General features: G+C 38.9%; 3 protein-coding genes and 1 pseudogene across 4 annotated transcripts; 3 read left to right on the plus strand and 1 right to left on the minus strand.

Annotated features, from left to right (window-relative positions):
- The first annotated feature begins 5,093 nt into the window (after positions 1 to 5,093).
- On the plus strand, positions 5,094 to 8,142 carry LOC103982385 (beta-fructofuranosidase, insoluble isoenzyme 3). The gene is made up of 7 exons (XM_009399306.3): positions 5,094 to 5,395; positions 5,719 to 5,727; positions 5,814 to 6,670; positions 6,764 to 6,922; positions 7,002 to 7,243; positions 7,630 to 7,723; positions 7,863 to 8,142. The coding sequence occupies exons 1-7, from the start codon at positions 5,194 to 5,196 to the stop codon at positions 8,055 to 8,057; spliced, it is 1,758 nt and encodes a 585-aa protein (XP_009397581.2). The 5' UTR covers positions 5,094 to 5,193; the 3' UTR covers positions 8,058 to 8,142.
- Positions 8,143 to 10,157: 2,015 nt separating this feature from the next.
- On the plus strand, positions 10,158 to 11,273 carry LOC135609264 (cytosolic sulfotransferase 8-like; annotated as a pseudogene).
- Positions 11,274 to 12,886: 1,613 nt separating this feature from the next.
- LOC103983339 (uncharacterized) lies at positions 12,887 to 17,500 on the minus strand. Of its 2 annotated transcripts, none has more exons than XM_065106713.1 (7): positions 16,814 to 17,500; positions 16,447 to 16,566; positions 16,281 to 16,334; positions 15,950 to 16,113; positions 14,709 to 14,885; positions 14,422 to 14,622; positions 12,887 to 14,100 (listed from the first exon to the last, which is right to left on the minus strand). In XM_065106713.1, the coding sequence occupies exons 1-7, from the start codon at positions 17,234 to 17,236 to the stop codon at positions 13,977 to 13,979; spliced, it is 1,263 nt and encodes a 420-aa protein (XP_064962785.1). In that variant the 5' UTR covers positions 17,237 to 17,500; the 3' UTR covers positions 12,887 to 13,976. The 2 variants fall into 2 exon arrangements, with proteins under 2 accessions (XP_064962785.1, XP_064962786.1); XM_065106714.1 differs by having other exon boundaries at positions 12,887 to 14,344.
- A 1,748-nt stretch (positions 17,501 to 19,248) lies between these two features.
- LOC135611218 (alpha-galactosidase-like) lies at positions 19,249 to 23,362 on the plus strand. Its single transcript, XM_065106715.1, has 16 exons — positions 19,249 to 19,380; positions 19,469 to 19,660; positions 19,879 to 19,937; positions 20,288 to 20,344; positions 20,459 to 20,493; positions 21,188 to 21,291; positions 21,569 to 21,644; positions 21,738 to 21,796; positions 21,907 to 21,972; positions 22,073 to 22,156; positions 22,247 to 22,311; positions 22,397 to 22,479; positions 22,547 to 22,637; positions 22,715 to 22,764; positions 22,906 to 23,046; positions 23,129 to 23,362. The coding sequence occupies exons 2-16, from the start codon at positions 19,497 to 19,499 to the stop codon at positions 23,213 to 23,215; spliced, it is 1,221 nt and encodes a 406-aa protein (XP_064962787.1). The 5' UTR covers positions 19,249 to 19,380; positions 19,469 to 19,496; the 3' UTR covers positions 23,216 to 23,362.
- The last annotated feature ends 101 nt before the right edge of the window (positions 23,363 to 23,463 follow it).

Consider the following 23,463-nt stretch of genomic DNA (forward strand, 5'->3'; position numbering starts at 1 on the left):
GTGAGTCTCATTTGCATCTCCTTGAACACCTGCATGACCGGCATGCTGATATGAAACATCTTCAATTTCCAAAACACTTGCTTCCAGAGCAGACTGCAGCTTTTGCCTGATTCTGTTAGCTCTGGAAAGCAGAACATTGGCACCTCGTGAACCCATTGTCTATACAAATTCTCTTGTGATTCTTCCGATGAAACCTAAATTCAACTAAGTTGCCTGTAAAAGTAATTACTTGCATAAGCGCTTAGTAGTCTAGTGATAGATTAAACGATTCAATGTCATTGCATGTTTCTATGCCATTCCACATGTTCTCTTCATTAATTTCTCAAGAAGAGACCAAAGTCACCAACGTGGATGTACGCCAGAATGACATACTGCAAGAGTTTCCTAACATAATATATATAGTAAATACAGCTGAGATACAAAGCAAAGGTGCATACAAAAATCATAAAAATTCAAAACCAGCATTACATGGCAACAATGGTGTATCAGGAACAGTTGTTAATTACAAACCTAGTGAGGGTTATCAACAATGATATTTCATACGATTTTTTATTCCCTAGCGTGAAGCTGGATAAGAATCCTGAAATGCGGTTAGTTTTCTTTAATCAAAATCATTAAGACATAGAAATGGAGGTCTAAATATACTATGACATTGAGCATGTACAACACGCACATAAATCTTTGAGACCAATCCTTCCCAGGGAAGGATGAACAACCAAAGAACATCTCTTTCCTCATGACCAATCAACTGTAGATAGATTGGACGCAAACAAACATTGTGCCATCCAATCTCCTCTTTATCCTGAGACACTTCGAAAGCCTATTAACTCGGTATGTTTCAAATCCCACATAACCAAGCTTATACTACGAAGTTATGTTACGAAGTCATCATTTTTATGAGCAAAATCCGATCTTTTGAAACAAAAACGCCAATTAAGCGAAGAATGGCACTGAAATTTGAGTCGGTCTTTAATCATTACCGTCGACATACAACTATCATATCCCTTCAACCGAAGAAAAACAAACAAATTAAAGGAAAGAACACGAAAGTCTATCCCGATCTTATGTGACAAGCAAAACCAGAAAAATCTGGGCAAACCACATCAGGGGAACTCCCGCGGAGCAAACCAGATCCCAAAATCTAGTCCTTTACTATGTAATCGAATCAATTATGGAGGGGGAGGAGATCAAAACTCACTGTTGAGACCCAGGAGTGTGGTCGAAACGGGAGGGACGGGCGGAGGCGATGCCGCCTTCGTTTTAGGGCATAGGTTGGAAATAAGACGCTAATCGCAATGGAATATTAGAAGTGTCACTCATTTAGCACGATTTACATTTTAAAATTAAATTATCTACAATATATAAACATCATTTTTGAGCAAATATATAACTCAAATATATTTGTATTTACATTCATGTGTTTCAAGAATGATATTTACATTAGTGGGCATTTATGGAAAATTTGGATCATGATAAAGCATTTAAAATATGTAGAATTTATATTATCTATTAAGTATTTATTAAAATAATTATTTGTATATCATGAATTAAACATTTCTTCTAACACCTTTTTTTTCACCTATAGATCGTTAAAGAATTATAAGAGGTTTCAAGAAGATTAATTATTTGTGGATAGACATATAAGAATAAGATCAAAGCAGTGTTTTTACAACTAATACTTGATTTATCTGGCTCACTTATAATGTTTTTCAATGGTATTATAATATTTTTATTAATATGCTAAAAATATTATAAAACTAACAAAAATATTATAAAATAAAATAATATTCTATCTCTTTGATTATCATTGCTCATAGGCTATTATGGTATAAATTTTTTAAGCTTAAATTTGGTTTATTTAAGATTATGAGTTTATTTATATTATTTATAATATTTAAAAATATATTTTAAATCAATTTATTATGGTGATCAAAATACTATAATAAGCCAAAACACTACAACTGATAGAAAAAGTACTATAGGGTTTGGTGAGAGATATTTTAGATATTATTCTAAATAGGAGCATCATTCGAAAAATAAAAACAGAGGTATCTTTTTGAAAAAAAAATTAAAAAAAAATCACCCAAAAATAAATTTATGATTAAAAAAAATAAAAATAAAAAAACCCAATTGTTGGAAGGGAAAAATCTATTTTTTTTTTGAAGTCCCACATCCATAAAGATTAGCTTTCTCTCTCTATCCTTCCCTGTATATTCACCTATTGGGAGCGCAACTAAATATTGAAGAGAATTTGACTTTCTCTTTTTTTTCTTCTAAAATTAAAATTTTATATATTGTCCAGCAATTTAAGGCAGCATATAAGTTGATTCAGGAAAGAGTGAGATATAGGAAGATTATAAGTAGTTTGATAATATATATATAGCAACAACTAAACCATTTATATATTATCGGACGGGTAATAATTTAACTTTCTTTGGTCATTGATGATTTATGTGAAACCTTATGATTGATTTATTCTTTTAGACGATATTATGTGAAGGTTGACTGTGATGTATGTTTTTTTGTTTGTTTGTCAAAAGGTAAATATATTACTTCACAATGCAATTTCATCCATTTCCTATTCTATCAAAATCGAGTTAAGAAGCAAACTGCAACCCTTCATTCCAAAATGGCAGCATTTAGTTTCATCCATCCCTCATTTAACACATTTCCCAGGATTGTTCTTCGGGAGATGTGCAGTCCAATGCATAAGCAATAATCATGTTGCATGCCTTCCACATCAACCGAAACCTATACAAGATTATTCCTATTAGGATTAAGGGCACTCTCCATGAGCATATCTTCTCCGTCCTTGAGCCAAAGCCTAGTATATCATTGGGAAACATAATGAAATGATACATTCAATTTCTGAGTGACCACTTTCCAAATTTTGGTAGAGAACTCACACTAAAATAGCAGTGATTTTGCAAGTTTCTTTCCTTATCACAAAGAAAATAATCATGCACATGCATAGTAGGCAATTTATTAAGAGTTTGCATGTAAAGATATGAGTTGTAGGGAGCATAGAAATGCATCGTAATAATTCTTTTCGCTCCACATGTGAAAAAGGCACCCAAGGCAGGTGAATACTGATAAATCCATAAACGGATTTGGTTGATGGTTGTCCATTCATTCGATCATTAGATACATACTTTTTTTGTCAAAAATAATTATTAGACTGTTAAAGATGTATAAAAGGATCTTTGGATGTCAAACTAAGGGGGAAGGTATCAACCTATAAAAATATATAATTATCTACTTGAGCGTTATAGGCAGCCTAACATACTACTTGATTACATTGATGAAAATAGTACAAAATCATGTGCGATGTTAGCTGAGACAAAAGGACTTTGATGTCACGTATCAATGTCTAAATGTACTAGGAAATCCGAGTCTTTGGTTAATATGTCATATAATATTGATGAGTCAGATTCAATCTGTACATCCAGAAGTTCATGGTCAATAACAACTTAAACGCTAAGCTTGAGTGTCAACAATTCGCAATCGATAGATGATTTGTCTTCAATATATTATTGACCTATAATGAACGCGAATCGCAAAACCTCATGTCACCGTCATGAAATGAAGAAGAACCATTAATATTTAATTTTATCTTTGCTACATTTAACTCATATAAAATTTTTCATTCTATTACTTTTAGGTGAGATAAATATAGGATTGTGATTAGTAAAGATGACCGCTCCAAAGTCAACAAAGAAAATTTCCATGCTTTTCATGTAAACTAAAGTTTGATTTGCACTGCTAGCTTGAAGGGTGGATCCTTGTGAGCCAATTACCTACATCCAACTGTGATGTGTGCTTTACTGTTCGTTTTTTGAGTTTTATTTGTAAAGATGGGCTTTTTTGCTTTGTTCACGGCATCTGAAATGTATGCATTATGCTTCGTATATCGTATGCTTTTCAGCTTTGAAGGCAGTTGAGTCTAATAAAAGCGCTAGTGGTTCGACGATCACAACACAGATATTATATATACGATAACGCAAAGATAATTTTTAAGAATATCATTTGAAGAAAATGCCAAGAAGTTTGAGATCGATTTGTCGATGGAAAATTTAATTAGGCTACGCATCATGTCCTGAATAATTATGGCGATTGCTATATTTTAGTGGCAAAGTTTGGTGTTAGAGATTTCTATACACCGACGGTGGTCGTGGGACATCGTGGAGTGCAGTGCTTGGAGATGGATGTGTGTAGCAGAATATGATCATACTGATAGAATACTCTTCATGATATACTGACATACGTTATCATATCATTGCCTGATATAAAGTAGGATGAGAGGAGGCGTGACACTCATCGAATATGAGGCTAACAAATAGACCACCTCATGGAATATAAAATCCTAGTGATACAGGTCACAAAAGCTATAGCAGCAGTTCATGCGTCTTTCTATGACCAAGTGCTACATGAACTAATTTGTACAATGATTGTCTTGCTTGCTATATTTTCCAATAGGAAATGTTGCAAGATCAATTATTTACGTACCTTCAAACCCAGTTCTGACAGCAAAGGCAACGCATACAAACAACTCCATGTCCACGGAGCAGCATTCTTGTCTGAATATGATTAGCCTGATGGTTTGGATAAGGGCTTTTTGGGATCTGAACATCATGTCTATGCACTTGGGCAGATTCTTCCAGAATTATGATCTTATTAAGCCTTCAAACCCGATGATACAAACTTTCAAATAGATGGTCGTTAAAAGAAAAAAGGATAAGTTAATGGCCAAAAGAACCTCTAAAAGGTCAAGAAAGAAGCTCGATTTCCAATCTGGGATGATGAACAAATTCTCTTATTCATATTCTGCCTGTTATAAGGCGGCGATATGTATTCTCTCTCTGATGGATTGCATGTGAGCAAGAACTAAGCTGCCGAATCATTGCCAGCGTTCATGCAAATAGATTTAGATATCATGAAGTGGCAGAAACCTAGGAGGTAGGAGAGTAGGAAAATGATGAACGCATGCTCTCACATCCAGCATCATCACCTTCTCCCTCCGCATATATGTATATATATATTTATGTATACTCTCCACCCCTCAGTCCTTTCATCTTCTATATAAACCCCTTGGGACCTTCTGCTGGTCTCGACATTTCTGACTTGTCAACTCCACGACCCCAACATCAGTGGTTCGAGGTCTCTCCCGAATCATCTTCCTTGTGAATTTAGAGGATGGGATCACCCAATCGAGTTTGGACAGCATGGCTATTTGTGGTTTGTGTTTACTGGTGCTTTTGTTCCATGGAGAGGAACAAAATGTTTGTGGAGCCATCTCATATAGTGTATGAAGAGCTTCAGTCTGTTTCACCTGCCTTGGTAAATGACGAGTTAAAACCAAGATATCACTTCCGATCCGCTAGAAATTGGCTCAATGGTAAGATCCTTATTATCTCTAGACATCGTAAAGCTTCATTCTATGGAAGGTGAATATATTTAGAGTAATACTTGAGTTCTTCACTTGAATTCCATCTTTCACTTCTACTTACGACGTCATAGTCCCATTTGGATGTTCATAGAATGAATTAAGAAAAAGAAAAAAAAAGATTTTTATTAATTCTTAAGGTATTAATTCTTTTATAATTGTTGTCTAATTATGTTTTTAGTATCAATTGCTGATTACTTACTCGTTATATTTCTTTTTTTTGTTTTTCTTATTTGAACACCGCCATCAACAAATTCAATGATTTCAACGAGCAGATCCGAACGGTATGTTTGTAATTTTGTGTATTATAACATAAATTAATCAATTTCCTTAAATCGAAGGCTAAAAACAAACTGTAAAAATCGTGCAGGGCCTATGTACTACAAAGGCATCTACCACTTCTTCTACCAGTACAATCCATACGGTTCAGTGTGGGGCAACATCGTGTGGGCCCACTCGGTCTCCACGGACCTGATCAACTGGAAGGCACTCGCCCCCGCCATCTACCCGTCGGAACCATTCGACATCTACGGGTGTTGGTCGGGCTCCGCTACTGTTCTTCCCGGCGACAAGCCCGTGATCCTGTACACCGGCGTCGACCCAGAGCAACGCCAAGTCCAAAACATCGCGTTCCCCGCCAACCTATCCGACCCTTACCTCCGGGAATGGACTAAGCCGGACTACAACCCAGTGATACCCCCGGAACTTGGCGTCAACGCCAGTGCCTTTCGAGACCCAACAACGGCGTGGTACGCCCCGAACAAGCACTGGACTCTGGTTGTAGGCAGCAAGAGAGACAGAAGAGGCATGGCGATCTTGTACAGGAGCAAAGATTTCGTGCACTGGATCAAGGCGAAGCACCCGCTGCACTCCTCTAAGGATATCGGCATGTGGGAGTGCCCGGACTTCTTCCCGGTGGCGGCGAAGGGAAGGCAAGGGTTAGACACGTCTGCGTACGGTGACGGGGTGAAGCATGTGTTGAAGGTTAGCTTGGACGCGACGAGATACGAGTACTATACTGTCGGGAAGTACTTCCATTATATGGATAAGTACGTGCCGGATGTTACATCGTCGGATGATCACACTGGTTTAAGGTATGATTACGGGAACTTTTACGCCTCCAAGACGTTCTATGATCCTTCTAAGAAGAGGAGGATACTGTGGGGTTGGGCGAATGAATCGGACAGTGCGTATACCGATAAGGACAAGGGTTGGGCAGGAGTTCAAGTGAGTATAAGATTTAATGGTTTACTACTGGGGTTTTGTGTTAGTGTTGAATGATCGTTATCTTCTTCTTTGTATTGTTTTGATTATTTTTAGGCAATTCCAAGATCTATCTGGCTAGATGACAGTGGACGACAACTTGTCCAATGGCCAATTGAGGAGTTCGAAACCCTTAGAGACAAACACATCTTTGTCAAGAACAAGAACATCCCAAGTGGTGGTTTCTTGGAAGTTAAAGAAATACAAACAGCGCAGGCAAGTTTCCTCTTGAAATAGACTTAGCCATAGTTATTCTCTTTGGTAACTCTGTTTGGAATTCTTTATGTTGCAATAGGCGGATGTGGAGGTGACGTTCGATGTTGCAAGTCTAGAAAAGGCTGAGGAGTTTGATCCATATTATGTCGACGATGCTCAAGCATTCTGTGCCAAAAAGACCGCAGAAACCAAGGGTGGGGTTGGGCCATTTGGACTGCTGGTTTTGGCCTCAGCCAACCGAGAAGAGAGAACTGCTGTCTTCTTCAGGATCTTCAAAGCTCAAAGCAAGTATATGGTCCTCATGTGCCATGATCCTACCAGGTCATATTTCTTGAACTAAACTCTTTTCATTTTTTATGGTGTACAATTAGCTTAATAAATAACAGCCTGGGAATATCTATCTACATTTGTTTTGACCTCAATTTCTCACGATTATGATCCCATCTATTTTGCAATTCTTTTTTGTATAAGCCTTGAAGCTATTCGGACAAAAACATTAGATCTTGAGCTACATAAAAGAATGTTAATCCTCTATGCAAACATCCTTGGGTGGTAGGAAAATTCCTAGAAAAAACTTAGCTGGGAAAATAACATCTTCATCTTGTTCTTTGTGCATCGAATATTGCATAATAATGATCTAGAGATACGATGGTTAAATGTTTTTTTTTATTTATGTTATCTAATTTTTTGTGTTTTTAAATCAGCAGATCATCGAAGAGGGAAAGTACATACAAACCCACTTTTGCCGGCTTCATTGACATCGATATTACAAAAACAAGAAAGATATCTCTTAGAAGTTTGGTATGTTTGCATTTTATTTCTTGTGATATTTTCCTTTTTCTTCTAATCCTTATATATATATATATATATATATATATATATATATATATATATATATATATTCAAAATTAATATTTTAATTTTATTTATTATTTTGAAGATTGATCACTCTGTTGTGGAGAGTTTTGGAGCCGGAGGCAAGACATGTATCACATCAAGGGTTTATCCTAGTGTGGCTATAGGAGAAAACGCTCATCTCTTTGTGTTCAACAACGGTGCACAAGATGTGAAGCTCTTCGAACTGAATGCATGGGAGATCACAGAACCGGAAATGAATGATGAAATCATTTACTGAAATGTTATTTCATAATGTTGTTCATCACATGAACATCTTTATCGCCAAAATAAAATGTTCCCTTTTTTTATGATTTAAAAAGATCGTTATGTGAAAATTTTAAATTTTTTTATAGATGTAGTGTTAACTCAAGAATACTTATAATGGATCTCAAATGATAAAAATTTTAGGTTTGTATGTAGGTATGAAGTATCAAATCATGTAAATGATTTTCTAGTATATTTTTTAATTATTAATTGTCAAAACTTTTCTTTTGATTTTGAAGTCTCTTAATAATATGGACCATAAATATCATTATGGTAAGATGCATGAGAATGTCTATAAATTATAACTATCTAATAGTCATGTTACGATATATCCGTGTGTGCCCAGAGATTGAAAAAGAAAAGTTGACAATTCTAGAATAGAATCTTATTCCTCGCTCTCCACAACCATCACAAGACAGTAGCAATGAGAGCTCCAAATAATAGCCCAAAAAAATCCTTGCATACTCTCATTGATTCATTGCCCCACATACCAAGCTTAAAAGGAAAGAAAATGCACACGTATCCTCCGTTCAATGAAATGAACACTTAAAGGAAACAGTGTGAGATCGACTCAAGTACCTATCTACAAAAAGAAAATAATAAAATATCACATATACTAAGCCTAGCAAGTCTATCAAATATGAAAAGATGATGATAGTACGAAAGCTTTCTACAAAACACTCTTACCCTTAATAACATCGATAGCTTCTATGACCTATGCCACCAATCCCCAGTGGATAGAGAGAGAGAGAGAGAGAGAGAGAGAGAGAGAGAGTTGCCCATTTAGCAATGTGGATACCAATACACAGCCTTACAAGAAATCAAATCTTTCTCATCAAGCTTCCACAATAAAAAATTATCATGTGGCACAAAGACAAGATAGATCCACATGACAAATAATCCTAAAAAACATACTCCCAAATATAGATTGTAGCCTTAGGCACATTCCAAGATTCATTACAAATAAAATTCAAAATAAAGTGACTATAGAGTTCAGAAAATATTATAAAAAGTCACTTTTAAATGGATAGACACATCCAAATTTTAAAAATTTAAGGATCTAAGATAATGTTAATTGAAGAACCATTACCCATAGATATAGAAAATTCATCATGTAATATTTTAAAAGCTGATAAAAATAATTTATAAAACTAATTATTTTTAAAAGAAAAATGAATGTTCGAAGCGTCAACATTCTCATATTTAGCTCTTTCCACCTCAAACCATGAACAATTAAATTTATTCAAATATTGCACGATCCTTCTCCCTTGCAAGGCAAACCTCATGATATACGAGTCTTTAATATCTAATCCTCCCTCACACTTTGGAAGGGTGATAGTCTCCGAGATGTAAACCACGAGAGGACTTACCACTATCCTCAGGAAACCTTCTAATCGACTTCATTACCACGTATAGAATTCAACGCAGAATTAATCAGTACAATCCGATCTACTTGTGATAAAAAAATTTTCTTCCAAATATCAATCCGATCTAGCATAAGTTGAATCATACTGGAAATGTGGGTTTTCCTTCCAACTATCGATCCGATCTAGAAAACCTAGGAGTAAGACAAATTTATCTTTTGAACCGTGAGGATCTCATAAGTATAAAAAATATTTATAATAAATATGTTTTTATTATTAATTTTTAAATTTTTATTTTTAATTTTAAAATATTTCTCTCAATAAAATGGATCATAAACCTGTCACGTTTTCCTTATGCATTGGACGGACCAGAAATGACAATTACCAAATAGTACAAATATTTATATCCATACTAAACAAAATTTGAAGGACAATAATTGCATCGTCCTAACAAGAGATGGGGTAGTTTCGAGTTTCACCATTTCTATTTCTTTTTCTACTTGTGTCCTTCACTAACTTGCGTACTGTTGTTTTCATTCTTTTTTTTGGACTGTAATCGATGGGTGTCGATCAATCTCCATGTCATTGCATGTTAATGACAATAATGGATGGAGAGATTCCTTATCGTGCACATGTATAATGGACAAGACCAACTCAGTCATCACTCAAACTATCTAATATAAAATGTATATATATCGTGAATTGGATCTACATAGTTTGATTCTCATATATGCTAAGATTTAGGAAATTGGTAGATCAGCCTGAGTGGCCTCATCGCGTTTTCCATGGCCGACGCTTACAAATCCCTATCTCCATCGAGAATCGAGGGGGAAGAAGAAGAAGTCCATCACCGGACCTATCAACACTACACACAACTCGTGTCGGCACTACCAAGCGTAGACTCCGGCAATGGCAACCCAATCCACTGGTACGACGGCTGGCACGGGTTTCTGACGGGCATAGTAGGCACCATGGTCGCCCAAAAATACTTCAAAGCTCGCCCTACCGACGTCCTAGTCGCCACCATCCCCAAGTCCGGCACCATATGGATCAAAGCCCTCGTCTTCTCCACCATAAACCGTGGCTCCTGCGTCGACTCCCGACATGCCTTGGAGTCCTGCAATCCCCATGTGTACATCCCCTTCCTTGAACACCAAATCTACACCAACAACCGAGTACCTGACCTGAGCAAGCTGCCACCGCCGCGACTCTTCGCCACGCACATCCCTTTCCAGTCCCTACCGGCGTCGGTGACGGAGTCAGGCTGCAGAGTCGTGTACATACCCCAAGGACAACTTCATATCCTTATGGCACTTCAACAACAGATTCAGGACGGAGGCTAACTTGGAGCCATGGACACTCGAGAAGGCCTTCGACAACTTCTGTAAGGGCTTCTCCATCTTCGGGCCGTACTGGGACCATGTGCTCGATTTCTGGAAGGCGCACTTGGAAAGGCCGAAGAAGATACTGTTCGTGAAGTACGAGGAGCTGCAGCAGGACACCGTAGCTCATCTGAAGCGGCTGGCGGAGTTCCTTGGCCGCCCCTTCTCGGAGGATGAGGAGAAGGAAGGGGTGATCGATGGCATCGTGCGGCTGTGTGCCATGGAGAGCTTAAGCAATTTGGAGGTGAACAGGAGCGGCACCACGGACTACGGGTATTGGACGGTCGACAACATCTCCTTCTTCAGACGCGGTCTGGTAGGGGATTGGCTGAATCATCTCACGCCCGAGATGGCTGATCGATTGGATGAGATGACGACGGAGAAGTTTGCTGGTTCTGGTTTGACTCTCTAAGCCATATCTTGCAAGAATTATATATATATCGAAACTTATATTGGATCTTAATTCGATAAATGATTTGGAAAAGTGCAAGACATGGATATGGAGGCAGGTAATTACGGTTAGTAATGGTTCACCCGAGTTCAGTCCAACTCGTAACTTGCACCGCATCAAACCCGGTCCAACTCGGCCTCTCCCCCAACTCAGAATATATCTATTAATGCAAGAAAAAGGTCAAAACATCAATGCATGAATATAAATCGATATAACTGTTCTTCGTAGAAGATTTCAAGAATATAAGTTTCGATATAAACACCTTCATTCAATTACCAGGCGTTACATCAAACATTAAGTTCGCGAGAGATCCCATAAGATCCGACAGATGACATTGACAACCTTTAACAACAAGCCTCGAAACTGCAAACATCAAACCAGAACTAAATTTATCCTCCGTCGTCTTCTCCGATCGATCAACCACCTCCCGGCGTGAGATGGTTTAGCCAATTCTCCACGACACCTGTGTTGGTGTTCGATAGAAAGTTTCCTTTCGATCAGCAGAATTGCATTGTGTGGGTAAAACAAAATTCGATCTTTTAGCTAAATGGCAACATATCGAATTGAGATATCCGAGTAAGTGATCAGAAGTCCACTGTTTGTTTGTGTGTCAGAAGTTTGGAAGACGCATAAGTCAAAATAGGCTGTCTTTTTGTGCTGCTCTTTTTTGTCAAAGCATGCTTGTCTTTTGGTAAGACTCTGTTTCCTCATTGAAAACTTTGTCTTTTGGTGGCAGTCTTCTTCAATTAAAGCCTGTCAATTGATCGAACGAGCTGAGGATCTACAGCCATATGAATGGAGTGAACCAATTCAACTTAGGTATATAGATTGACGGAAAAGCAAGAAATATACATGAGACAGATTAAAACAATAGAATGATCTAATGATATTATATCTAACTATTGTCATTGATTTGATGTACTTTCGAGTGATTGCATTTTAGCTCAAATCAAGTAGCAGCACACACTTGACCTTCTCATTCATCCAACCAGGAAACACGGCCATCAAAAAGCCAGCTCTAAGCACAAAGAAGAAGCTCTTAAGCCTCCAGAAAACATTGCACTTCAGTCTACAAGTTCTCCTTGATGCTTGTATCCTTTTGAATCCATGCACAAATGCTAACTTTCTTTTCTTATTTCCATACTCTTTTGCTTCTTTATCTTCTCCGAGGTAACACTATTTCTTCATCGTTCTTCTTCGTTCACTGGAGAGGCAATGCTGGAAAAATTGGCGAGGTTTACCGGCAACAGTAATACTCCTCTGTTTCTTCTTTGTTCTCTTTTCCGGATCCAAGGTGCTCAATGAATGCTTCGCTTATGATGCGTTTGAGCTTCCTCAAATACAGTTGTACTGAAGAGAGAAGAAGCGGCAGACTGGGGGAATCAAAGAAGCCATAATGGCCCCTTCTATATTCCATCTGTCAAGCAGCAGGAGAGCCAGATTTGGTTGCTACAAGAACGTCTCAAGTTTTGTTCTTCTTCGAAAGAAAGATTACATCCTACATTTGTTCTGGAAGAGGAATCGAATAGAACTAAGACATCTCCTCATGAACACCAAAAACACTAACAGCACAAGTGTTCAAAAAGAGCATTCATCCAATGAAGCAGACAGTGAACGAGGTGAAATATATAAACGAAAGATGATTATCTACTAAAACATCAACATTGATGAGCTGCCATGATATATTTCTTCACCTCTGCTTCCCTACATTCCAACGCAGCTACAAAGAAGCCAGAAACACCCATTACTCCAGAGATATGTCGCTGTACATCTCTCAGAACAATAAAGAGAAACTAGGAGCTACAGCGAGAGGAAGCCAGAGCAGCCATCATCGAAGTTGAGCGCATAGCTGAAGGGATCATAATGGAAGCTGAAACGCCGCTTGCTCTCTCTTGCTCTTCCCAGCTGCCTCCTTATTCCGGCTCTGAGCCTCCAGTAGAGGCTTCTAAACCTCCCTTTCCCTCCTCCTGTGGCCGTCCCAGCCTCTCCTGCGGCTGCCATCACCGCTCCACCTCACAGAGAGCAAATGGAATAAGATTCCCAAACCTTCGAGGGACGCAAGACAGCACCGCACCTGACAAGGAGCAGGCGACCTCTAGTCCATCCTTTTGGAGGGAGAGGTGAGATAGAATGAGACTTGTTGGGTTAACTCTGAGGCTATAGTGGACGTTACAGAGCTTTATAGGACGGACAAAGATTGGGGGAGTGCTACTTTTGATTCCTCTTTCACTTTGTTTATGCTCCTATGTTCACAATATTATGGTATGTGGCAAGTTTTGGCCATCACATGGGCAAAGGGAGGTCAGAGCTGCATGCCTTGTAGCTTGCTACTGCTTCCTTCATATTTAATGCTAGCATGTCCATCTAATTAAACAACAGAAAATCCAAGAAAATTCTGAGAATAATTGATGGATGTATGATCCAGTTCAAACTATTGCCGTACAGAGATGCAAGTGGAATGTGGAGCCCTGATGAGGAGATATCTCATCTTTCTTTAAAGCTCCCAGCAGTACTGGATTGAGAAACTGGGGGAGGTTGATTCAATCACTCTTTAGGGGGCTACTTTGTCTCCGGGTCCCAGAATTCAATCACTAGCAACCATGGTCTAGACCTGACAATGGTTCCGAAACCACCGATGGATCGGTTCATTAGCAAAGAAATGCTCAAGTTGAATCTACTTCACTCGACCTTAACCTTCACTGTCCTCTGTTCACTTTGTTCTCGACTCTCTCTTCCAGTTCAATTAACTCGAGATTGCTATCAGAAGAATTCTGTCTCCAGCCATGTGAAGTCCACACTCCACTGTCAGAAGACAACAATCTGAGACGAGAAGAGGCCATGAAACCTTTTCAGAGTTTTGGGAGACAAGTATGGAGGGCTTTATGAAGAGTCCTTTTTAGTCTAAGATTCCTTCTTTCTTTATTTCCAAATAGGAGCAATTCAAATAGTTCCTTCAAATGTCTTAATATTCTACCGAGGTTGTGAAAGGAACTCCACCCACAGTTAGCCCCATGAGGCGATGTTTCCTCTCAACAGAGACAACCAAGTGTGTATCTCTTCATCACTGGAACATATTATACTCCAGAGATCATAATAAGAGGGTCAAGAATAAATAATCGAAGACAAAGTGACCTGGGCTACCTTGCGTAGAATCTGGCGACCCATGGTGCAAGATCAGTATTTTCTGGATCTCTTTTGATTTTGGAGTAGTAATCAGACCAGTATGAAGGTGATAATCTATCAGTGAATCCCTTATCGTAGATGCAAAATGGCAACCAGTCTTCACCACCATTCATCCTCCTCTTCCTTTCCCTGGGATAAGCTAAAGGTGATTGAACATACCTGCAATGTAAAGATAAGTTTATTCTTTTGAAGTACTTGTCTGTCTGGAGCATGAGAGAGCCATGCCTGTATGGAGTTATAGATACCTGACACCATCAAGTACGGCATCCCAGCAGAAGTGTGTATGGCCAAAAATATGGCACGGTGATCTGCCTATATTCTCTCCATGTATAGACCTTATTCTGACCTCCAAAAAATCAGAGCCTATTATCTTTGGAAGGTTTGGGTAGAAAAGCATCCTCTTCTCCGGGCATAAATCTTGCCTGTTGCAATAATTGTTTCGAGTTACAACAATATATGCATCGAAGAGAGTTAAGGTGCATTCTTAAGATCTTAATTTTGAAGTTCACATTCAGGGATAGTTGGTGGTTTATTACCTTCTTTATTTTTACACGAGGTTAAACTTTTGGCATCCTGATTCAATTGGATCAAATGGCTAAAATTTGTAAGGCATGTATTCTATGTCGAAATGTGTCTATTTTTGTCTTCCTATATGCCCTTATAACATAAAGTAGGAAGCTACCTGTGTTGTTTCTGCAATTTGTCAGCCTAAACTATGCAACCAGTTAGGCACATAATGCACCTCTTCAATTCACTGTCTAGACTTCCTATAACACACTCTCCTGCCAAAAACCCTCTTGTGAGAGTGTAAGTCAGATTGGCAACCAGTCACACAAGGTTTCTTATGGATTAAACTTTGAATCACAAAGCAGATCAAGGATGAGAAAACATTGTGAATAATCAGGACTGATTTAGCAAAAATAAAATAACAACAGAGCCAAATAACACTATTGCAGTCCATTTTTTAGTGTAAATATGTATATTTGCAAGCAGATATATGAAAAAAATGGTCTGCTAACTTTTTCACATTTTTCCCTAGGTAAGATAAATCAAAATAACATAATGAATGCATATTGATGATAAGTATATCTGAACAATCATATCATAAACACATAAATCAGATAACTCTAAGATGCCATCCAAGAAAGAATACCATGCTCAAAATGAATGCTAGATGTCGAAGGGGTCATTTGGTCACTCACATTTGGAAATGATGCAATCCAAATGCAGGCATTACATCAAAATGAGAGAATTTGGTTACTTGTACTATTGCAAATTACATGCAGTTTCAACACAGATCTTGTAACTTGCACTCCTGACATATGGTTGAACTGCAGGGTTTTTGTTACCGGCACTCGTAAATGTGGCAAGCAAACAAACCCTAAGTGCCCATTCCTGGCAACTATAATCATGCATTATCATTTTTGTGACCTTCATACTGGTGTTTGGAAAAATAAAGGACCTACACATTTAAAGTGCAAATTACCTTGGAACAAAATGAGAGAATGTTATCAAATGACAACTAGTCTTTCGTATCTCTTCGAACAAATTATGGTTCTTCTCATTCATAATATCAAAGAAGTGAGCAAGGGCAACATCACCATTTGCTAGTTGTAAAGGCCACTTGCATGAGTGAAAATCCTTGCATGCCTGGTCGTATGTATATATAAGAAACAAGGATCATGATATAGACAAGATAACCAATTGTTTAAGAAACTGCAACAACATTGACAAACCATCTCAAGTGACAAAGAGGATAGTTCGTCACCAAAAGCAATTTGGTTAAGAATTATCAAGTCAGTCATTTATGATCTTACCATCTCAAGTGATGGAATTCGAATGCCACTTATATCTTTCTCTGTGTCAAAACTCTGCAACAGAATATACTACAGTATAAGAAAATTCGAATGCATAAGTTTGACACAACTGACTGTAAAAAAGCCACAAGAAAACATTGTTTCATCAATGAGAACGATCAACTACCTTGTGATACCATGAAAACAAAGGAATGATACCCACATCCCCCACAATTCTTGGAGAGGTTTCTATTCCTAGTTTGCTGCATGCATCAAGCAAAGCGTTCAGCTTCTCCACAGAGTCCATCTGAAACGAGAATTCTAGCTGTATCAGTTAGTTGATCTGGCAACCATGTAAATCACAAACTTGTACACCTCCCGAGTAGCCATGTCTCAGATTGATAAAGATCCATGGTATCAGTTCAGAAAAAGGCAACAGAATGTTTTTGTCGACTCTTGATGCAGAAATGCAATTGTACCCTAAGTGGAGAAATAACTTGAGCAAGTCGAAAGCTTTATCAACATTATCAAACATAAAATCAAGAAAACCTTACAAAATTTCCACCTTCTCTTCGACACCAGAGATCATGGTTTCCTAGCACATAGAAAACACTGTCAAACCTCTGCTTCAACTCAGCCATGGTGAACACGAAGTTCTTATATGTCTCCGACACGTCTCCAGCGACAATAAGAACATCCTTCTTGTACCAAACGGTTGAAAGGCGCCTCACCCACTCCATGTTCTCTTTACAGTCCGTGTGCAAGTCCGATAAAACAAAGACTCTCATGTCACCTGAGTCACACGGACCACGAAACAAACGGTTCGCGGGCAACTTCTGTTGCCTCTCACCGCAAGCTATCTTCGTGCTTCTACCGCATCTTGTGGAAGCCAAACGATCGAATCCATCTGCGGAACAATTCGTCTGGCGCATTACTCCCGATAAACAAGGCAAAGAACTCACCACGGCGACAGCCATTTCAGAAGAAGTTGATCAATTGGTCAATAAATGGAACCGCAAATCTTCGAGGCAAAGAAGTTGATCTACTCACTTCGGAGCATCAATCGGACGGTGTGACAACCAAAAGGGGATACCACAAACCATAGTAGAGATCAGAATTTACGAAAGGTGGGTTCTTTTGATGTGTTCCTCCAAGAAGGAAGTGGGCATTGACCTGCTATCAACTAACGGCTAAGTCAAAGATCACCAAAAGTTCCAAACGGAGTCACGCAGTTACCAAACCAAAAATAACTTGAAAATATGGAATCATGTGATCAAAAATCCTAAATTTTAAAATAATAATATCAAATTTATTAAGTCAATTTTTTATTATCGAAGTTTGATGCTGATTCGAAGCCAACGGTGATCATCTAACGCACTTACAAAACTATTATGAACATCGATTACGAAGAAAATGATACATTAAACCTGAGATATAATAACGTCCATCCTATTCAATCAAAGCATCGATTATATGTCGATAAGGTATTAATGGCATAGTAATAAAGTATCGTGACGATAAGGTGTCAATCATACGACACTAACCACATGATGCTTAGTTGTGAATACTAACTATAGATGTCCTCACGTATTTATTCCTATATCATTATTATATATTCATTTGATTTAATTAGGGAACGACATAATCAATCATATATTTGTGTAAGTTTTTACAATGGAGTTAATAATTACATCGTGTGGATTTTCTAATTTCTAGTAATTTGGTAGCCTTAGCTTCACTTGTAGCGTTCCATCGTATTAGGGATTGGTGAAGCCTACTTCTCCGTAATCGAACTAATACTAAATGCAATTGAATGCAACGATCCATTATATTTATGATCAACCCAACCAACTTCATAAACGACAGGAATATTATTGCAGCTACAACGAAGGAATTGCACAATGAAATCTTGGAAAGCGAATGGTCACAACTTGTAATCATGTCCTCAAACCAAAAGCAAGATCATAACATGGCATGTCCTCAGCTAACCCCACAGTTAGCTTGTTCACATCCAAGTTGTTAGAACATGCTCCGATATCACACCAAAACAAATGGGTTGGTGGAGAAATCACATCCTAATGGATCCTAAATTTCGTAATTACATTTGTTTAAGACTAAATAGATAACATTCGGTAATCATATTTGTTTAAAATAGACATATTTAGAAATTATACATATGCTTATTCTAATAAAAGAAATCCTCCATTTCTATCAACATATATATCTACGTTTTTCAAGATTATATATATATATATATATATATATATATATATATATATATATATATATATATATATATATATATATATATATGTGTACGCGTGCATGTAGGCGCATGCGATAATGATAATAATAATAACATGCGCACGATAATAATAATAATAATAATTATTATAATAGTGCATAATAGTGTAAACAAGGTGACTAGTGGTGTTACAATAAATGATAATAATAATAATAATAAATATCTATCATTATAATAGCAGTGGTTACAATAGTAACATCCATGATGATGACATATATTAACAAAAGTGATAGTGATAATTATCATGGTAATGAGAAAATGATAATAATGATGGTGTAGCAAAGTATGTTAGATGTCAATTAAATAAATAATGATAGGAGAAATCTTTGAATAGATCGATCACCAAACGAGTATCCGAGTCGTCTTCGACCAAGTCGTCTTCGACGATAACAAAGCTTGAATTAGGTCAGAGTGATCCGATAATTATCTACACCAACTCCACATCAATTATATATAATCATATTTAACTCCACTTTCATATGAATACTTCAAAAGAAACCGTGACGTACGTTACACACAATTCCAGGAGCTAAATGGAACCGTGACGAGATAGCGTCACTCGCCTCGAAGAGCCCACGTTGTCGTGCGTCGCCACACCCGTCCAGGGCCCCACGTGTCGGGTCATGCTGGGACCAAACACAGGGAACAGATCACGGGCGAAGCGCATACACCCACGTTTCCCATGCACCCGTGCCGCATGAAGGTGTTTGGTCCGAGGAGTGCCGCGGCGCCGGCGGCAGCGTGCAAGCAAGCAACGGTGTTACACGGCGGGGAGTTTATCTAAAGATTGGGAGTCCGCGGGGGACTGGCGCGAGGGTAAGTGGGTTCCACTCTTCTACTTTCCCCCTCTCCCTCCCTCTGCGAAACATACCTACCGCTTTTGGATCAACACTATATATAATAGGGTGTGTGGCTTCGGTTGGGAGTTGAGGATGGCTCGAGTTGCAGGTGAAGCAACATTGACGTCTCTCCTACTCCTCCTCCTCTTGCTACCGACGGCAGCAACCGGAGACAGAGTCACCAAAGGTTGGGAATCGGCGGTGGAGACGAGGAGAAGCGTGTTGGACAATGGCCTCGGCACGACTCCTCCCATGGGGTACATATTTCCTCCTCCGCTTCCGATCGTGTTTTCTTCCTCTTTCTTGTCGATGAGTATTAGTTTTCATTCATCTTCTTTGTTCTCTGTATGTTAGCCTTGTTATCTATTCCTCAGACTGCAAGGACCCCATCTTTGCTCCTGCTCTATGCTTCAAGCATCCAATTATGTTGGTAGACGTATCTAATTGATGATATTAATCTCACCAAATGGATCAGGTGGAATAGCTGGAACCATTTCCACTGCGACATCAACGAGCAGCTCATCAGAGAAACAGGTAGGACTCATCTCTCTCTCTCTCTCTCTGCTCTGGGAGATCTAGGCTTTGTTCATGCCGCTGCTATACCCACTCCACCTAACCCACGATGTGATGTAAAGCTACGCAATAAGTCCAGTTTGCCGTCCGTAAAGGATTTGCATGAAAGCGAAGTCTTCGATTTCTTGAGTCAACACGTGACTCACGTCGGCCACGAATCAATACAAAGGAATACTGAGAGATCGCCATGGACGGAAGATGACCAACTTGCGTTGCGGTCTATCTGACAATCAAAGGAAACCTTAGAAGAAGACAAAATTATTTTCACTTACATCGGAAGCTTTGTTGACTATGTGTGACATCTTATGCAGCGGATGCGCTGGTGTCCACCGGACTTGCCGAACTGGGTTATCAATACGTCAACATAGGTGTTCTTCTCTATCTATAACCTTCTTGTTCTTAGTGACTGATTCAGTAGATCCATGTAAATACCACTAATTACTGTGGTTTGTTGCTGTAATTTCTGGATTCACTGCTGACAGACGACTGCTGGGGAGAAAACTACCGGGACTCTCAGGTGAGAATTTATGTCAAACGTTGTCTTCTCCTTTCTACTGCGCCAGGGATTTTGTTGGATGCAAGCGGCGGTTTGCTCCCAACACCATCAGACCATGAATTCTAGGCATGACAAAAGTTATACGTGGCTATGAATTGGTTCTTTGCCCATGTCAGTACTTGAGTAGAAAACTTGGAGATTTGTATGACGCAGCTATTTCATGTCTGTTCTGCTTCAACGCATGCAGGTGCATCGAAACATTGTCATCTCGTGCTTCTTCTTCCTGACACTCCAAAGTTCTTACCAACTCACAGCTGTTTTTGCTTGTTTTCATCGCTCGCCTGTGGCTGTTTGACTTATCTACACTCAAATAAAATTTCTTTGGCCCAAGATTATGATTTTTAAGTATTTTACATTTTTTATTTGCATAGTTTAACTTCAACCATAACCAAATTTGAGTGTCTGATAAGAAGTTTAGAAGTATGTATGGAAAACAGTATATATATATATGAAAAAACAACAGTTTTACCAGGTAATGTGTAAGAAAAGTTTTTGGTTCATATAAATTCTTATTATTTTTGTTATGTATTCGCTATATAATAGATGAACTGATCTATTGTCTCATATGGTTTACGAGATCCGAGTGGTATAAACTGATCCGTGTTGAGAGATTACAGAACTGTCAATTCCTTTTTCTATTCCATGATGATTTCAGGGCAATTTAGTTGCGAAGCAGTCAACATTCCCCTCTGGGATAAACTCTCTTGCAGATTACGTGCATGGAAATGGACTTAAGCTTGGAATCTACAGTGATGCAGGGTACTAATTTTCATGTTGTTCATTCCATGACTCCACTTTCTGTGATTACCAGTGTTGGATTTGACAATCTGCAAGTTAAACTAACATTGAATTAAACAAGTAGCCACTTGAGACATCATAAAACTCGATTCTAGTGTAGCTGCCCCAAAATTCTACATAGAATTTAGCTGATTAGCCACTCAGGTCTTGTGAATCCACCAGTTCCTTTGAGCACTTGTGGTCTTCTAGGATAAGTAGTGCTGGCAAACTAATTGTGACCTCAAACAAAACATTTCAGGACACAGACATGCAGCAAGACAATGCCTGGGTCACTGGGATATGAAGATCAAGATGCTCAAACATTTGCCTCTTGGGTATGCAAGATCTGTTTGAATGTTAAGATACTACTCTGTCATGCCTCAGTTGTTTGGTCTGTCTTCATTCTTCTATTGTGGCTTCTACTTCAGGGTGTTGATTACTTGAAGTATGACAACTGCAACAACCCTGGTACCAGCCCAAGAGAAAGGTTAGCTATGTGGTCAATGTCAAGAAGCACAGACGTTTAAATGCCAATTTAGCGGACTCCAGCCATGGCTTAAGAACTGATGTCTGAGCTGCTTTTTGTTGCCGACATAGGTACTCTAAGATGAGCAGTGCTCTTCAGAATTCAGGAAGGGACATCTTCTTCTCTCTCTGTGAATGGTGAGTTTGCAGAAAGAGAATCTGACATTAAGCTTGTGTTACAGTCATCATCATATACATGGAGAAATCTGACATGCTCTGGAAAAAAACTGTATCACAGGGGAGCAGATGACCCAGCAACTTGGGCGAGCGGTATAGGCCACAGTTGGAGAACAACAGGAGACATCTTCGACAGTTGGGACAGGTTGAAATGAACACCTACATGAACTGTTTCATAAGATACATTAGATTCCTCCAAACCTCACTTAGAAACTGATGTTTCACATGGTGTCAGCATGACATCCCGTGCTGATGAGAATGACAAATGGGCATCTTATGCAAAGCCTGGAGGCTGGAATGGTACTCGATGACACTGTTCCATTAGACTTCTCCTTCCACCTTGTCGACAGTATCGATTACCATAACATGATTCTAAATCATATAGATCCCGACATGCTCGAAGTAGGGAATGGTGGGATGACGACAGAGGAGTACCGATCGCATTTTAGTATATGGGCGTTGGCAAAGGTATTCAACTGTAACCACATCTTGATTGCACTACCAGAGAAATACTAATGCCGCTGCAACTCTTTAGGCTCCTTTGTTGATCGGATGTGATGTAAGATCTATTAGCGAAGATGCATTAGAGATACTGAGCAACTCCGAGGTCATTGCTGTTAATCAAGGTATCAATTTCAAGTTATCTTCACGTTTCACAGATAACATAAGAAGAACGTAAACAAGATGTGGTTTCTGTCAACAGATTCACTTGGAGTTCAAGGGAAGAAGGTAGTGTGGGGAGGCGGTACAGAGGTCTGGTCCCTTCGATATCTTAAACATCTTCTCTTTGAAGCTTAGACAGTCACATCTATCATAGTTGAGAATTGATAGGATGTGTCAACCGTCTTCATCATTCTGTCTCAACAACCTTGCAATTGCTGTCGGCTCGTGTAGGTTTGGGCAGGCCCGCTCAGTGGAGGGACGGTGGCCGTGGTCCTCTGGAACCGCGGAAGTTCACCGGCGACGATCACCGCCGAATGGTCCGATATAGGCCTCTCGTCGTCGACCGTCGTCAATGCTCGTGATCTTTGGGCGGTAAGCGTCCGAGACGAATCCATTTCCTTCTCTACGATAGATTCATGTTCTTACTGTCTTCGACTTCAAATCCATGTTTCAGCATTCGGATACTGCATCAGTTCAAGGGGAGCTGACCGCTACGGTGGATTCTCATGCTTGCAAGATGTACGTTCTGACGCCGCAGTAGGCCGCTCTGCTTTCACCAAACATGGAGAGACAATTATAGCAGATCTGAAGAGAATTTTGAACACATTTGAGAGACAATGCTACTTCTACATGTGATCCACGATGTAATGCATGTTCCTGTAATTTGATATGTCATTCCATTAGTATACTCGGAGACTACACAATTATCGGATGATTAATGGCGAGAGAGACGGAAAACAATATCAGATGTCTGTGCTGCTAGCACACAAATGGCTGGCTGAAAGTGAT

The sequence above is a fragment of the Musa acuminata genome, chromosome BXJ2-4, assembly GCF_036884655.1.
Source record: "Musa acuminata AAA Group cultivar baxijiao chromosome BXJ2-4, Cavendish_Baxijiao_AAA, whole genome shotgun sequence".
NCBI classification, from domain to species: domain Eukaryota; kingdom Viridiplantae; phylum Streptophyta; class Magnoliopsida; order Zingiberales; family Musaceae; genus Musa; species Musa acuminata.

What these genes read in the sequence shown, in the direction of transcription:
- LOC135611218 (XM_065106715.1), top strand. Translation starts at nt 19,497, where the DNA reads ATGGCTCGAGTTGCAGGTGAAGCAACATTGACGTCTCTCCTACTCCTC. An exon ending in CTCAAACATTTGCCTCTTGG is followed by an intron (nt 21,645 to 21,737) that starts GTATGCAAGATC and finishes CTTCTACTTCAG; the next exon opens with GGTGTTGATTACTTGAAGTA. An exon ending in ATCTTCGACAGTTGGGACAG is followed by an intron (nt 22,157 to 22,246) that starts GTTGAAATGAAC and finishes ACATGGTGTCAG; the next exon opens with CATGACATCCCGTGCTGATG.
- LOC103983339 (XM_065106713.1), bottom strand. Translation starts at nt 17,236, where the DNA reads ATGGCTGTCGCCGTGGTGAGTTCTTTGCCTTGTTTATCGGGAGTAATG. An exon ending in GAAGAGAAGGTGGAAATTTT is followed by an intron (nt 16,567 to 16,813) that starts GTAAGGTTTTCT and finishes TTCTCGTTTCAG; the next exon opens with ATGGACTCTGTGGAGAAGCT. An exon ending in GTCGCCAGATTCTACGCAAG is followed by an intron (nt 14,101 to 14,421) that starts GTAGCCCAGGTC and finishes TTCTCGTCTCAG; the next exon opens with ATTGTTGTCTTCTGACAGTG.
- LOC103982385 (XM_009399306.3), top strand. Translation starts at nt 5,194, where the DNA reads ATGGGATCACCCAATCGAGTTTGGACAGCATGGCTATTTGTGGTTTGT. An exon ending in AGGGTTGGGCAGGAGTTCAA is followed by an intron (nt 6,671 to 6,763) that starts GTGAGTATAAGA and finishes GATTATTTTTAG; the next exon opens with GCAATTCCAAGATCTATCTG. An exon ending in AAGAAATACAAACAGCGCAG is followed by an intron (nt 6,923 to 7,001) that starts GCAAGTTTCCTC and finishes ATGTTGCAATAG; the next exon opens with GCGGATGTGGAGGTGACGTT.